Raw genomic sequence first — 15,946 nt, forward strand, 5'->3', positions numbered from 1 at the left:
TCCCGATCATACCACGTGTCGGACCCAAAAATTGAAGCGACATATTTAACCTGGATCGACGCTTCGAATACAGAATCAAGGCAGTGTCCCATCGGATCTCGGAGCCCCATCATGAGCCCACTACACGAGGCGACCTCGAAGGACGAAAGGGCGTCGCCCCGTCTTCTTTCATTAAAGATGCCCCGAAGCGCGCGGAACGCCGGAATAATTTAAGGCTCACTGGCCCCCACTAATGCAATAAAGGCAATTACTTTCCGAGCCCGAGCTCGCAAAATGGCTCGAACTCGGAAGTCGAGGGGTAGTGTTGGGGGAATATAAATCGCCCCAAAGCACGTGAACACATTGCCAGCACGTGATTGGAAACGCCCGACGTCGGACACCCGGTCTAGCGCTCGACCTCGGAAGCGCCCGACCTCGGACGCCCGGTCTGGCGCTCGACCTCGGAAGCGTCCGACCTCGGACGCCCGACCAAGCGCCCGACCTCGGATGCCCGACCAGGCGCTCGACCTCAAAATGCCCGACTAGGCGCCCGACCTCGGAGCTCTCGACCTCGGGAGCCCGACCTTGCTACCCACCTGCAGCGGTCACATCCCTCTGCAGCTCGGCCGAGGACCATATCCTGCCACCGCTGTCAACAATTAATGCACATGGCCTCTGCAGACCTTCGGCTCACTCAACAATTAATGTGCATGACCTCTGTAGACCTCCGGCTCACTCAACAATTAATGCGCATGCTATCTACGGATCTCAAGCCCTTCACGGCAACAGCTGACCTGCTCGGTTACGTCCGATCAGCCACGACGACTTACTGGCTTCGGCCTGATCTCCTACGGTAATGCAATAATTCACACGATCGTGCATTAATTCGGACGACATGCTCAATTATGACGGTAACCCGCTCGCTCCGTCACATCGCAGGTATACCTATATCCCTCTATAAAAGGAAAACCCCTCCTCCTTAGAGGGGGTTGGACTCTGAAACTCGGGAGACATATTTTCTCCCTCCTTCTATACATTAGCCCCATCTGACTTAAGCATCGAAGGGTCGGCGTCGGAAACTCCGGCCACCGACTTTTTGCAGGTCCCTTGGAGGACGCCACCCGCCGACAGACCACCACCCGCCAACTCTCGCCGGAGCTCCTCCTTCTCAGCCGAGCGGTCACCCGGGGTCCAAATTCCAGCAACATCTATATCCGTACTTGTATTCGTCAAACAAAATAAATATAAATATGGATATACTAGTATCAAATCCGTATCTGATCCAACATACTTAGCTCTTGGATGAATTAGGTGTAGTGCAATTCATGTAGGGTCAAGGCATTGGTTTAGGGCACTCAAAAGAAAGATGATAATTGACATGCAGCCAGCTTGCGTCTCATTATGCCTCTAACATCAGAGTACGATGGTAGATGCTTCTGTAAGTCATGCATAAAGATAACATAGTGACCGCAATAAACACAATGAAAAATTTGAAAAATTTGAAAAATAAAAAATAATTAAATTTGAGACAAACAGGTGAACTAATAATAAAGCTTAACCTAAATACAAGTCAGATGATTTACCAAGAACATGATACGGACAAATTTGTGAAAGCCTCTTATCAAAAGAAAGGAGAGCTGCAAGCATTTTCCTTTCTAGAAATATAATATCTGAAAAGCAGATTTCTGTAAAGAGGATACCTAGAAAAATACTTTTGGAATGTTTAGTTGACAATGGAAAAGTAACAGATTTTTAGAGTGCTTATGTTTGGTTGATCATCCACTTTTCTAGAAAAGTTATGTATAATTCCTATTATACCCTTAATAAAAATTAGGTACTTAATGTCTCTTTAATGCTGAAGTGCCTTTTTAAGAAAAAAATAAAAATAGAGTAATTTTCGGCTCATGAGAAAATAACTTTTTCATGTTTTTCATGGGAAAGACTTTCCCATGAAGGATTCGTTTGGTTCGCGGAAAGCATTTTCCTTCCTAAAAATATGATTCCTGAGAAGCAGATTCTTAGGAAGAGAATGCCTAGGAAAGTACTTTTGGCATGTTTGGTTGACCATGGAAAAGTGACAAATTTACAAAGTGCTTATGTTTGGTTGACCATCCACTTTTCTGGGAAAGTTATATATAATTCCTATTATACTCTAAATAAAAATTAGGTATTTAATGCCTCTTTAATGCTTCTTTAATATTGAAAAGCCTTTTTGGAAAAAAATAAAAATGGAGTGATTTCCGCTTAATGGGAAAGTAACTTTCCCATGTTTCTCATAGAAAAGACTTTCCCATAAAATGTGAGAATCATATTCCCATGCGAATACAACTTTTCCATCTCTCTGCTTTGAAAACTCCAACCAAACAAGAGGCATCTTGTTACTTTCCCGTTGACCACACTTTCCCCCCTTCTTTTTCCGTGAACCAAACGAGCCCGAAATGTGGGAATCATATTCCCATGGAAATACAACTTTCACATCTCTCTATTTTGAAAACTCCAACCAAACAAGAGGCATCTCATTACTTTTTCGTTGACTACACTTTCCCCCTACTTTTCTCGCGAACCAAACGAGCCCAAAATGTGGGAATTATATTCCGATGAGAATACAATTTTTCCTTTTTTCTCTCTTGAAAGCTCTAACCAAACAAGAGACATCTCATTACTTTCTCGTTGACCATATTTTCTCCTCTTCTTTTCTTGCAAACCAAATGAGCCCTTAGAGAGGACATGTATTCTTTTGAAGCATGGGAGGAAAAAAAAAAAAACCATAGCATTCCGAACGCAATAAGATAATTGAAATCAAGTTCGTGCAAGCTCTGTTAAGATACACCTATGGTCATTGAAATCACTGACCAGAACTTCCTAGGAACTTGGACCCGCGCCGAGAAAGCTGGATTCTGACCTGAGAAAAGGTTGTTGCATCAGGCAGTACAAGGAGAATTATTTATTGACTTCGCGCCCTAAAAGAAAGCTTGTTTCCAAAATGATGGCCGGAGGTTGTGAGGGCAATTTTTTTTTTTTCAATTAGTATTTTGTTTTCCAAATCATGTCATGTTGATCGTCAATGTATTTTTAAATTTTTATTTTTGTATAGAAGAATTAATTTTAGGATGAAGTTTAACATTTTGGAGCTTGAATTTACCACCTCACATATGACCTCCCTTGTGTATATAAGATGCTTTCTACTGTGTATGTTGGACTTTGACCAATCTATTCTATTATTTTTTATTTATATCTAAAATGGGGGTATCATAAATGTAGAGCCCTCCATTCATGTCGTGGCACCTATATTAATAACAATAATATTAATATACTCGTATCATTAGAGTTCATTCTTAATATACAATATATATTAATGGTATTAGTTTTAATACATAATTTATTGCTAAATATGCAACAAAAGTTACTGACACCTTCTATATATTATAATTTATTGCATTGTCACATTGTCTTTTAAAAATAGTTTTAAAAGAAAGAGAAAATATATATCCCGCTATCATGCGGGAGTGATATTAATAACATTAATAAAAAAATTTACATGGAGACTTAGCGTGTAGAGAGTTCTCCATCTAGCATTAACAATGTTGGTATTAATGCTGAAGTTAAAATTTATTACTTTATGTGTAACATAAATTTAATTAATGAAGTATTCTGGTTATTATAATTTGTTACACTATTATATTGCATTTGGAAAAAAGATAAAATCATACCCCATGTATCATGTACGTTATATGCTAGTCATATCCTAATCGATGTTTGTCATATTTATGTGAGGCAAGCTGTATTAACGGGTAATCACTTAGGTTTACAAGATATTCTATCTTGCTCAAAAAATTCTTAAGTACGCTTTAGTAATAAAAAATATGGTTGGAAGATTTGTTTTTGGGAGGCTATAATAAGAAGATTTGATAATTTGAAAGTTACTCACCATGATATTGATGTTTTTTGAAAAAAATCCAACAAAATGTCGTGATGTTTGATAAGATGAGTAGAAGCCAATAATAGAAAACTAGCCCTAACCACAATTTCTTTGATATCGGATGAATAAAAGAGGTGCAGTGAAGAGGATCTTATTTAGTTTCTAAAATATTTGAGCTTGATTGCAAAAAGCTTGGCAATGCCACAATAGATGAAAAGATAGAGAATGGTAGGTAATCATGTATCATGCAACAATTTCATTTCCAGTATTATAATGACAACTTTGAGAATTGAACTTCGACTTCATTTTATTTTATTTTCCTCAATGCCTAAATGATCATAACGTCAGTATTTTTTTTTAGGATAACTCAGTAGATCTCACCATCCATAAATCATTTTACTTTCTAATGTGCTTTAACCTGTGCTCTTTCCTCATGATTAATTCATATGTAAGATCATATGCATTGCATGTACACCAAGCTAGTATGATGAAAACTAGCAGCAAAATGGGCATATGAGCCAACACCTGCATTAATTTTATAGGTCTCATTGTGAATATGGCGCTTTCTAACTGTATCTACCTTAATTGCTACTTCATAGCTACTCAAATTTAAGCCCTTTTTCAATGCTTTTGTTTGCGAATCTTTTTTTTTAATATATATATGTATATATTCATGATCCTTTTTTTTTCTTTTTCATAACAAATTAGGTGTCACGTAGTCCTTAACCTTCATTGAACTATAAATTGGATGCAACCATACTAGCCCTAAGGCACTGGATCCCATCGGAACCACAATATAACTTTGAAATTCATCTAAGATAATTGCTCAATTCTTCAACCTGCCTTACCTTCACTCATGCATTGGAGCTCTCTCATAGTTAAAACGTGAACCTCTATTCAAGTACCGATGACAAAATTGGCAACTTTTGGCACCTCCCCAGATGGCGCCCATTTATGGAAGTGGTAATATCAACCGACCCAAATATAATTTTATCCGTTTACGATTCCTCCCTCCTCCCTCGCATTCCGCCGCGCTCGAAACGACTTCGTTTTTTGTTTTTTTGGGTAAGCCCAACGGTCCGAAAACCCCTTCAAATTCCTCTACCCTCTGCCCCCTCATTTCTCTCCAATTCCGGCAAAAAAAAAGAATTTAAAAGAAAACTAGGGCTAGGGTTTAAAACATCTTTACCGGAGCTCTCGCCATCCCCGTTCGTAATCGTATTGTAGATGGGTACGAACCAGAAGAACGACTCTAGGGCTTCCGTGCCGGAATGGCCAACGCCGGAGGTCGACGGCTTCGAGGTCTTCTCCGGCGATCTCGAGCGCTTCTCCACCGAGGATCTCGTCTTCTTCTTGGAGTCCTCGTTCCGGAAGTCGGAGTACGAGAAGGTCGCGGCGATTCTGAGTTCGCGGGAGAAATCCCTCGAGGCCGAGATCGAGAGGATGAGGGCGGCCGGAGGTGGCCATCCGGATGCGAAATGTAAGAGCTTGGATGCCCAAGTGGAGGCCGTCGCAGAGAGGTGCTTGGAATTGGAAGAGAAGTCCAAGAAAGGAGAGGCGGGGCTTGGAAGAAGAGTCTCCGAGCTAGAGCAGAAGCTTGTCGAAGAGAGGGACAGGAGTGCTTCGCTGGAGGCGAAGCACAGGGAGTCAGAGGTCGGGAAGCTCATCGCAAGTGAGGAGTTTGAGAAATCCAGGAGGAATTGTGCGAGGCTTGAAGAGCAGTTAACCAGAATCAAGGAAGACCTAGGGGTAGTGCAAGTGAGGGAAAAGAGGGCTCTAGAAAGAATCGATGCTTTATCAGCAGAGCTTGAGAAGAAGGAGAAGGAGAGGAGGGAAGAGTTTGTTGAGCTCAAGGCAGCGATCGGGGACCTAGAGTTGGCAAAGAGAAGGGCAGAGCATGAACGGGATGAGTGGAAGGAGAAGTTTGGAAAGTTGCAAGTTCGGGCTTTGCGGCTGATCGAAGAGAATGCTGGTATAATAGAGGGGCAAAAGTCGGCAAAGAAAGAGAAGCGGGGGAAGCAGTCAGAGGAAAATAGCAGCCAACGGAATGTGGAAGATCGTGGAAGCCATGCTAGAATGCGGTGCTCGACAATGCTTCGAGTGGGTTCTAAGAGAAAAGAGGCTTCTTCCATGCAGGTTAAGGCAAACGCTCCATCAGAAATGTTCATTGATATCACTGGTAGCAGCAGCAGTGATGAAGAGATAAGCGCCACTGCCAACACTTTGAAGAGTGCTGAGAAGTCCAATTCTTATTGGAGAAAGGTTGGTGAATTGGACTATGGAAATAAGCAGTACAAGGAGAATTGCTTATGCACATCATCTTCCAAAAGGAAGCATGTTTCTGAAATGGTGGCCAGTGGCAGAAAGAGAAAGAATGATGATAAGGACGATGACGATGATGACGACAATGATGATAGGATTCCAATTGGGAAACTTAAAATAAAGAGTCTTGAAGAGGCAACGACAGTAGGTGAAATGCTTGGTGATTCTTAATCTTTCTTCTAGTTAGAGAAAGTGGAGGAAATATGGCCACTTTAAGGAATTAATTGGGTTCAATGCAACAATTCGAAGGAGCAAAAGGTGAGCAGAAGGAAGCTTCTATCACAGAGCTAAAGGCTAAAATTTTGCTACCATATGATGCTGGATTCGATAATGGTTTTGAAGAGAAGCTGGTGATTTAACTTCTGATGGAGAGATATGCATGGAAGAATCATTATAGAAAGGAAACTATGAATTGGGAATATGGGAGAGAAATGCTTTTCACGGCCGGGGAAATGGTTTTATACGCAATTTCCTCTTCTAGTGGATCCTGATCTCTGCATGGAAGCTCTTTGTGCTATATACCATCAATCAATCAAGGAATCAGTGAAGGGAAAACAACATCCCAGCAGGAGATTTAGCACCTTTGATGCATACAGGTATTGACTTTCTTTTAAAAACTTTTTTTTTTCTGTATTCTTTCTTATTCAAACTAAGCAATGCTTCTGGATGTGCTTACTACCTCTAATATGATGGTATAGCGAACATCCATCTCTGGTTCGCTGAACCAAATACATGAGCATAGAGATTTAGCACCTTTGATGCATACAAGTATTGAATTTCTTTTAAAAACTTAAATTTCCTATATTCTTTCTTAATCGAACTAAGCAGTACTTCTGGATACACTTACTACCTCTAGCGTGATGCTGTAGCAAACATCCATCATTTGTTCACTGAGCCAAATACATGTGCATTTTTAGTTGTTTCTCTCTATTCCAAGTCTTAAATTTCTCAATTCTTTGGATATTACAGTTTCAGAATAAGTTGAAAGGCTTGCTTCAACAGATTGTTTCTTTAGATTTTCCCATGATGCAGAGAGTTCATTCACAACCATTTATTGCTAGAGACTGAATTAGTGTCTTTACAATGTACAATAGCTTAACCCACATTATTTGATCATTTGATCAGTGTTGATGATTGAAACTGATCGTCATGATTGATTTAAAAACAACCATTACTATGATATCACCATCATAGGCCTTGTTTGATATAATTTTCTTCATAATTCTTCAGAACGTTGTCAAATTTGTAAATTGGATATTTGGTTGCATACTATTCTATTCAGATTTAAGCATGCATTAGCTGTTTTTTCATGTCATTCATCAAGATATGACTATGAGCAACTAAAATTCTTCTTCTTATATGATTCAGAATGCATGATTTATTTGACCAAGTCTATTGTGAATTCAGTGATTTAAATATTGAGGGCATGTCTATTCATTATCATACTGCACAGAAAAGTGAATTGAATAAGAGAGAGATATAACTTATCATACTCTTTGGAACCTCTAAGTTGACCATTGAAATGATTTGCATCTTTCTATATCTATATGTGTGTATGCTAGACACATTATGATGTATTGATATATTTTCATTTTTATAGAGACCGATGCCAAACAGTTGGAATAGGGCTTGATGCTTATGATGATGGTTATTTTTTTTTTTTTTTGATAGAGATCAATTCTGGCTCACTAAGTGGCACTTAAAATTTTTTGTGGGTCATTTCTTGTTAATTTTGTTGCCAAAGATCATATGTAATGAATCTGTGAAGGAAGGCCATTGGTCATTTAATTTTTAATGTCATAAAGTGTAAAAATTTGATTTGTTGATGAAGGTAACTATAAGATGAATGGCAAGAAGATGAGCAAGAGGACTCCGCCTATTACTTAAAGTTGCTTGGTTATTCATTTAGGATGGCTGTTATCAGTTATTGTGGTGAGAAGCTCATGCTGACTATGAATTTTATTGGATAGTAACATAGAAGAGCAACTATGAACCAAGAGGAAGGACTGTATAACCTGTTATTTGACAGAAGTTATGAGAGTATAATCTTGCAAGAGATGGTGGTCAAACTCCCTAAGAAACTTTATCACATTTGTAGCTGAACCACTTGGGCTGACAAGTGACAATGCCTTGTTTTTTTAACTAGAACAATATATCTGGGTAAGATATTTGTGATGTTGTGAGCATGGTGTTGGCATGTGGTATTAGGTTCACTACAGTGACACGGTTGTAGGACCATCCATCTCAATGGTTAGAAAACTTATGCTATCCATGAGGATGACATGTTCACTTCTGGAGGGATGAGGGCTTTTCCAAGTTAAGGGGACGAAAAGTTTAGTAACATTACATGGAAGTTTTGATGGATTTTAGACCAGATTTTGTGCTCCTAGTGACACAAAATGGTGCTAAATTAGACAAGCCTTATACCAAGGAGTTTGATAAGTTCTTTAAGAGATGGTCATTGGAGGTTAGCCCCCATGGATCTTGTCTTCTCATGCTTTGATGCTAATTTTTGATGACACATAATTTCAGATATGTGGATTTGAGTTATTAACAAGATGTCAATCTTAGATGTCCTCTGCCTAAATTGGATTTGATCTTGGTATGTCGAATGGAAGGTCATCTATAGGGTTAATCTAAAGAGTTGTTACAAAATTCAGTTAGGAAGGTGACCCAAGATTGTTTTGTTAATTCCTTTTTTTATGCTTGGTAACAGAAAAGCTTAGCAATAAGATTAGTTGTAAAAAGATAAGCTGTTTAATGGATGTCCATGTCTGCTGAAAAAAGTGAAAACAATTTGAAATAAGCTTCTTAGTAGTGTTTCTTACCCTTCATCTGGCATCACTTTGATAAGATGAGTTTTGTTTCTTATGCTTATGGGCCTTTAGATCATGTTTACTTCATACCATGGCTGGCCTGAACATGGAAATGGATATGGTTTTTAATTGTCGATAACACTTTAAAATTGAAGAAGAATGTTCATAAGCAGAGAAACTATGCACAATAACTTTCTGATATAGTTTTATCACAAAACGAAATGATTAAACTACTTTTTTTTGAAATTCAATGCTTGAGTCACTTTGTGTTGTAGCAGACTTATTTGGTGCATTTGATTTGATTAGGTTTCTATTTAGCATGCTGCCTCTGTCCTTTATTGGACGGCACTTGTAAATCATAAATGTGATATTGTTTCAGGGGAACTCTGTCTTTCTTTTGGATGGTGATCCAGATGGCTGATTAAAAAAGTCTGTTGAGGAATTAGAGAAGCATGATCCTTAGGGTCTCAACTACTGCTGCAAACTGGCTACCTGTTACTCCAAACAGCTGGGTGAGATCTACAAAAATAAAGAGGATCCTCGTTGCTTTCCACACTAATGTTTTGTCTTGTTACTGCTAAAATAGACAGCTTGAAAGCAGGCTGTCTTCTGTTTCCCCTCTTTGTGTGCCAGCAATCCCTTCTTCATGTGAATCAAAACAATACAGACAAGCAGAGCACTTATGATTTTCTGTGGTAATACTGCCCTTATCACTTTTTATCTGTGAATATAAAGGTTCATGCGTAAACATCAAGATATTGAGTTTTCTTTTTGAAAGACAATATATATTTTTAATACTTTTATACAATGCTCCATCAGGACATGGTATACCTCAGCTTTATTTTGTAATAAGATTATGTAATGGTTGGACAAAAACAAAAGGTCTTACACATCAATGTAGATCTTTGATCTAGCTAATAGTAAATTTTATATTTCTCACTCCTTTTAGATTATTTTAAATGCTTGCCAAGAATGAAGCGCTGGATGGGTACCTACGTGAATGTAAAGCTGAGATTAAGAGCCGTAACTCGCCAATTGAAGTACAGGGACTGGGAGAATACTTTAATGATGCATGCTGTTTTCTTCTCCTAGAATCACCAGTTTACACTATGTTACACGATTTCTAACATTTAGTAATATTCATGGGAAATTGTTGTTGCTTATTAATGGTTAAAGTCTTTCTTTCTGGAGTATGGACATTTTTTTTAAAGAAACAAATTTTGTTTGGTATGCAAGTTGGACCACTATGATATCTTGTGCGCAAAGCATTTCTTACAGTGGCAGATGATCTAATACTTGAAGACAAGTGGACAGAAATAGGCCAGGGAAAGTGGATTGCAGATATTCTGCCTTGTGCCCACAGTTTATTGCAGGGATTGTTCATTAGGGTAGTTGTAGCTGGTGCCTTGGAATCTTCTTCCGGATTTGCCCAACACAAGTAACTCGGTAGTCATAACAGCAAGCTATCTAGATAATCTTTATTGTGTGTTTTATTTTCTAGTTGAAATCATACTGCTTAAGTAACCTGGTGATTACGGACATACCTGGTTCTTTATGGCCTAAATAGACACAGAATCCATGATATCAAAGGTGATGCACACCTGCTCTTTTTTTTTTAATCTTCTCTGTAGTATTAAATGTTGAGTGGTACATTGTATCTGGTTCAGTGCTAAATATGCAATCTCTAACTTCCAAACCCTGCTCTTGTTTCATGATCTTTTAGTTGAGCACTAAAAGGAAGAGTTAGCCTCCTATGATGATCTAATAATAGTACCTGGTACATCATACGAGGCTTTATAACATCTATCATCTTTCTTTTTTTTGTGGTGAAAAATAGAAAGGGCGGGGAGAGAACTTCACCCGCGTAGCAGCCTCCACTGGCCCTTCTTCCATCAGAAAATGTTCGATGCAGGCTGCAAAAATTCCGTGTACCCTTCCCGACCTGTGGATTCTCCTCACTAGGTTCCTCATCCACGTGTGAGTACGTCATTCCAGCGTCATCTCGGTACCAGCGGATTAGTAGCGCTTCCACCGAAAGCATCCAGGCATGGAGCATCCGATCTCCAAATTTAATCGACGTTCGTGCGTTTCGAATCTAGACCATTCCTGTGGAAATAAAGCTCCGTTCCATCTGTGCTACCACTTTGGTGGCATCACCATAGTTATTTTAAGGCTCATTTTGCCACCACCCAGAAAGCGATAAACAGGGAATCATATTGCAGTTGAAATCATGTCCTACATAGATTGGGTTTAGATTTTTTTAGTTAGCAGGTTGGATTTAGTTTAACACCATAAGGAGACACGTTGGTGAAGATAGATTATTCTAACAAATTGCTGACGCTAATATAGTATTGCTGATGTGACTAGAAGGGAAGCTAGTTGTCTCTTCCCTGATTTTGTTATTTTCTAGCCTTCTTATGTGGCTTCCGGGCATGTGAATGCCACTTAGTAGTTCTTGTGTTGCCACAACCCACAAATTTTCAAAAGTAAAAGGTCATCTAATACATGGCACTCACAAAAAAAGCTAGCAATTCTTCTATAGAAAAATAAATAGCAGGGACATATATATTTGTTCCCGAGTGTTGCCTAAACTAACACACTCACTAACCCATTGTTTTGGTCCACATACACAGTTTTGTTATTAAAATCATCTGCGATGAGACTTTTTAAACCACTTCTCTTACACTATAATGCCAAAAAGGGGCATGCATGCATGTTCTTGCTGGCAAAACCCACATGATATATTGATAAGTAGCGAAAAGCAGGCTGTCAAAAATTCTCAAAATCTATTGCAACATTTTAAAGATAATCGTCACTATTGTAAAAATAAAAAATAAGAATAAGTTGATGAAAAGTATAAATATGCAATAATACATTACTAACTTGGAACAATGGTATTCATGCCTCCATGGATGATTATAGAATGCAGAGTACTATGTTATGATGTAAAGCTGGTTCGCAATAATGTTTGTGAAATCTAATGATCATATCTCCATCAAAAAAGGCATTGAGTTCAGATGAAAAAAAATGATAGTATACATGGTAAGCAACAAGAAAAGAATTAAATACAACAGGGATGACAAAAGTGACTAGAGATTAGGAGATAAGGCTATACGGGAGAGAATGGGTATGCAATACTTATAGGGCTCGTTTGGTTCGCGGGAAGTATTTTCCCTCCTAGGAATATGATTCCTGGGAATCAGATTCCTAGGAAGAGGATACCTAGGAAAGTACTTTTGACATGTTTGGTTAACCATGGGAAAGTGACTAATTTCCAAAGTGCTTATGTTTGGTTGACCATCCATTTTCCTAGGAAAGTTATGTATAATTCCTATTATGCCCTTAATAAAAATTAGGTCTTTAATGCCTCTTTAATGCTTCTTTAATGCTGAAGGGTCTTTTTGGGAAAAAATAAAAAAGGAGTGATTCCCACCTCATGGGAAAGTAACTTTCCCATGTTTCTCATGGGAAAGACTTTTCCATGAAATGTGGGAATCATATTCCCATGGGAATACAATTTTCCCATCTCTCTCCTTTGAAAACTCCAACCAAACAAGAGGCATTTTATTACTTTCCCGTTGACCACACTTTCCCCCCTCATTTTCCTGCGAACCAAACGAGCCCATAGTGAAATGCTAATTCCTTTGTGAAAGTGAAAAGTTCAAGAAAGGCTAGATAGATATGGGGGAAGGTAATAAGAAACGGTGCAGCTCATTTCAAGAGTATAACACATACGATGAAGTGAATTTAAGCTTCTCCTGTGGGATAATGAAAACATATAATAAATTGCCATTTCCTATATGAACCATGGTAACTAGATTATGCTCTTCTTTGCTCTTCATGATAAAATAACAAATTTATACTTGTCTTTCTCTGCCAATCTCGTCACTTACTTGAATTTTTCCGCAAAAAACTACTCCTCTCATTTTAACAAGTCATCTTAAAAGCAATATCTTAAAATCAAAATACAATAATAAGCATATCCTTGTCTTGCTTTGTCAAACAAATAATCTGTTCAATTTTTCTATAATTACTCTTTTCATGTTCCTAAGTCTTCTTAGAGCCCTCGCCTTTCTAGAATGCTATGATTTTTTTCCCACGGATAAGGACTAAGAACAATGCAATAATCTTTTTGATGGATGCTACTTTGCCAATACAATCGATGCAAATTATATAATAAAATAAAAAAAAATGGAGGCAAACTTTTCGAGAGCAGTAAATATGCAACATTATTTGTCCAGACTGCGCATGATGCCATATAATGCATCTCTACTCAAATTCCTACTCAGTCGGCTTGTATGCTCTCCATTCATCATCCTACTATAGGTAAAAAATACATATATGTTATATAATTCAAAATTTCTTTGTAGTTACATAATCTCCTTTTATCTTCTTCACTGTTACAGTTTTTTTAGGGGACGGAATTATGATGTCCTCAACATGGTCCCCTAAATCATCCCCACACTATCCGATCGACCATGTGGAATCCGCCCTACCTGATGATATGGCAGGTCCCTTCGCCGTTCATTCCCTCGTGGCCCCACGACTGCCCACACGATGTGCCTTTGTCCCCACTTGCCGTGCACATGGTGACAAAACATATGATTTATATAGTTCTAATATGGATATATTCAATAAAATTAAAAAAATATATATTTTGAAGTGTTTTAAGCAATTCTTCTTTTCCAACTTACAGAGTTTCCGTTTGCCTTCCACTCGTTTCGGCCTGTTCTTTCCTGGCCTCCCGGGCCGAAGGCCCACTTTTTTTTTGGTCAAGCAGAACTTGGCCCGCCAAAAAGAACACGTTGAAACTGATGCTGACGTGTCCGGTAAGGAAGACTTCGGAGAACTCCATGCGGGATGGGGCCGCCGATGAAATGAGGGAAACTCTCCGGGTCTTGGAGCGCGGGCCCCACTTTGTGGCCTTTGATATCTGCGGGTTAGAAAACATTATGATCTCTTGAGCTTTTTCTCAATCCTCTAATTTGAAGTGACTTGGCGTGTTCACGAGAAGAGAAAGGAAGGCATACAGGAACCTGAATCAACAAAAAAAAAAAAAAGGGACAAAAACAAAAACAAAAGCAAAGAAACAAAACGCAGCAGCAGCAGCTTGGGCAAAATATAATATCTTTAAAGAGTATTTTTTTAACCCTTTGGTAGTGGGCAACAACAAGTGGCAAAATAAGTTAAACATAAGACAAGTTAAAATCTAGTCATGATGGCACACCATACATGTGTCACATTGAACAAAGAAAGAAAATGAACCTAAAAGAAACTATTTTTTAAAAAAAATACAAAAGTTGCTATTACTGTTTACAAGTGACTTACGACCCCCCTGTCCTCCATAAGATACAATCTTTAGCCTCTCTCCCACATAGTTTTCAGCCAAGAATGCCGTCTCTGTCCTGAAGGGTTGCCATGCTTGCACAGAAAGAAAGAGAAGGCAAGGAATAGAGTGTGCTAGATCGAGCTTACATTTCTAGGAAAATTCCTCATCCATGCAAGCTTAAATCTTAAACTGCATAATTAACCCATGGTCCAGTATAGCTGAAGTACGAAAAGTGACAGGAAAGATTTATATCATAGGTGAATTCCTTGAAAGAATAGATATCAAATGTAGTGATCTCATTTTGGGACTGAATATGTCCATTGCATGATATCTTTGTAACAGTCCTAGAAATTAAAAAGGAGGCATCTCTAGCCATTATTACTATAAGGTGCATCATTATGACTCTAGATTTTGAAAGCAATAAAAGCATGTCTCTATTAATGTGGCTTATTCATATAACAATTACAGAACCCTTTGAATGTCTGGTAAATCAAAAGAATATTTTCTTATAAATCTTCTGCCAACATGATGGAAAGTTGGAATCACCAAACCAACTCAAGAGCTGACTGGTAGCCACCATTCATTCATTATATTCCATACAATCTACCCCTATTACCATAACCAAACATGCAAAAAAAAAAAAAACCAAAAAAATAAATAAAGGCCATCAAAATCATTTACCACACACCTTTTAATGTTGGGCTCCTAGTAACAGCCATCTAGGCAGGACTTCACCAAGTGAGCATCTAACAACCTAATGCCGGTGGATTGTACAAGCTAGAGCGATAGATCGAGGTAGACGCCGTGGGACAGAAATCTTAGAGATACTCATGGGATTCCTCTTCTTGAGATGAAGGGTTGGGGTTTCCAGGCGAGGTCAAAGAAGAAGAGAACCTTAAGCGATCGAGTCGGGGGAGTAGAGAGGAGAGGAAGGATTTGTAGGAGGCCATTGGACAAGAGAGGGGACGCTCGAGAGAGCGATCTTGGAAGCATTGAAGGGAGGGCCAGAGGCTTTGATTGCTGGGCATGCGGCTGGATTCATCCTGGAGCCCCAGTGCTTTTCGAGTCACGTGATGGCATCCGGTATGGTCCAGCTCGGGTTGGCGAGACACTAGCTAGGAGTCGGCGATGCTCCCCCTTGTGGCAGGAGATCAACAGATATGTGCCTTGATTTTGTCTAATTGCAGGTGGTTGATCGGTGACGGACAGAGTATGGAGTAGTGGTAGACTCTTGGGTGGATTCGTTTCCAGTAGGGTGGTGGCCGACCATGGTCAGCATCGACGCTCTAGAAGGGCTGCAGGTTTGTCCCTTCGGCCATGTGGGGCAGGATGGGATACTATCCGCTTAATCCAGCTGTTTAATGACCAGCTTGCTGAGAAGATCCGTCCGGTACTAGTTTCAAGTTGTTCCGGCCCCGATGTGCGGGTATGGAGCTCGACATGCAGATCTAAAGTTAGGGTTGGCGATGTCCTCAGCCTTCTTCAGAGTGTGCAGCACATAGGGGTTGTCTGTGCTTGGGTCTGGCGCTTTGGTCTACATCTAAGGGTGGCCTTGTTTCTTTGGAGGGTGGCCTGGGGCAG

General features: G+C 39.2%; 1 protein-coding gene across 1 annotated transcript; it reads left to right on the forward strand.

The window, feature by feature from the left end:
• The first annotated feature begins 4,968 nt into the window (after nucleotides 1-4,968).
• On the forward strand, nucleotides 4,969-9,920 carry LOC113463129 (apical junction molecule-like). Its single transcript, XM_026807120.2, has 2 exons — nucleotides 4,969-6,816; nucleotides 9,416-9,920. Exon 1 carries the CDS (start codon nucleotides 5,126-5,128, stop codon nucleotides 6,389-6,391), a length of 1,266 nt encoding a protein of 421 aa, XP_026662921.2. The 5' UTR covers nucleotides 4,969-5,125; the 3' UTR covers nucleotides 6,392-6,816; nucleotides 9,416-9,920.
• The last annotated feature ends 6,026 nt before the right edge of the window (nucleotides 9,921-15,946 follow it).

This window comes from Phoenix dactylifera, unplaced genomic scaffold, assembly GCF_009389715.1.
Source record: "Phoenix dactylifera cultivar Barhee BC4 unplaced genomic scaffold, palm_55x_up_171113_PBpolish2nd_filt_p 000121F, whole genome shotgun sequence".
NCBI lineage: Eukaryota > Viridiplantae > Streptophyta > Magnoliopsida > Arecales > Arecaceae > Phoenix > Phoenix dactylifera.

What these genes read in the sequence shown, in the direction of transcription:
- LOC113463129 (XM_026807120.2), top strand. Translation starts at nt 5,126, where the DNA reads ATGGGTACGAACCAGAAGAACGACTCTAGGGCTTCCGTGCCGGAATGG.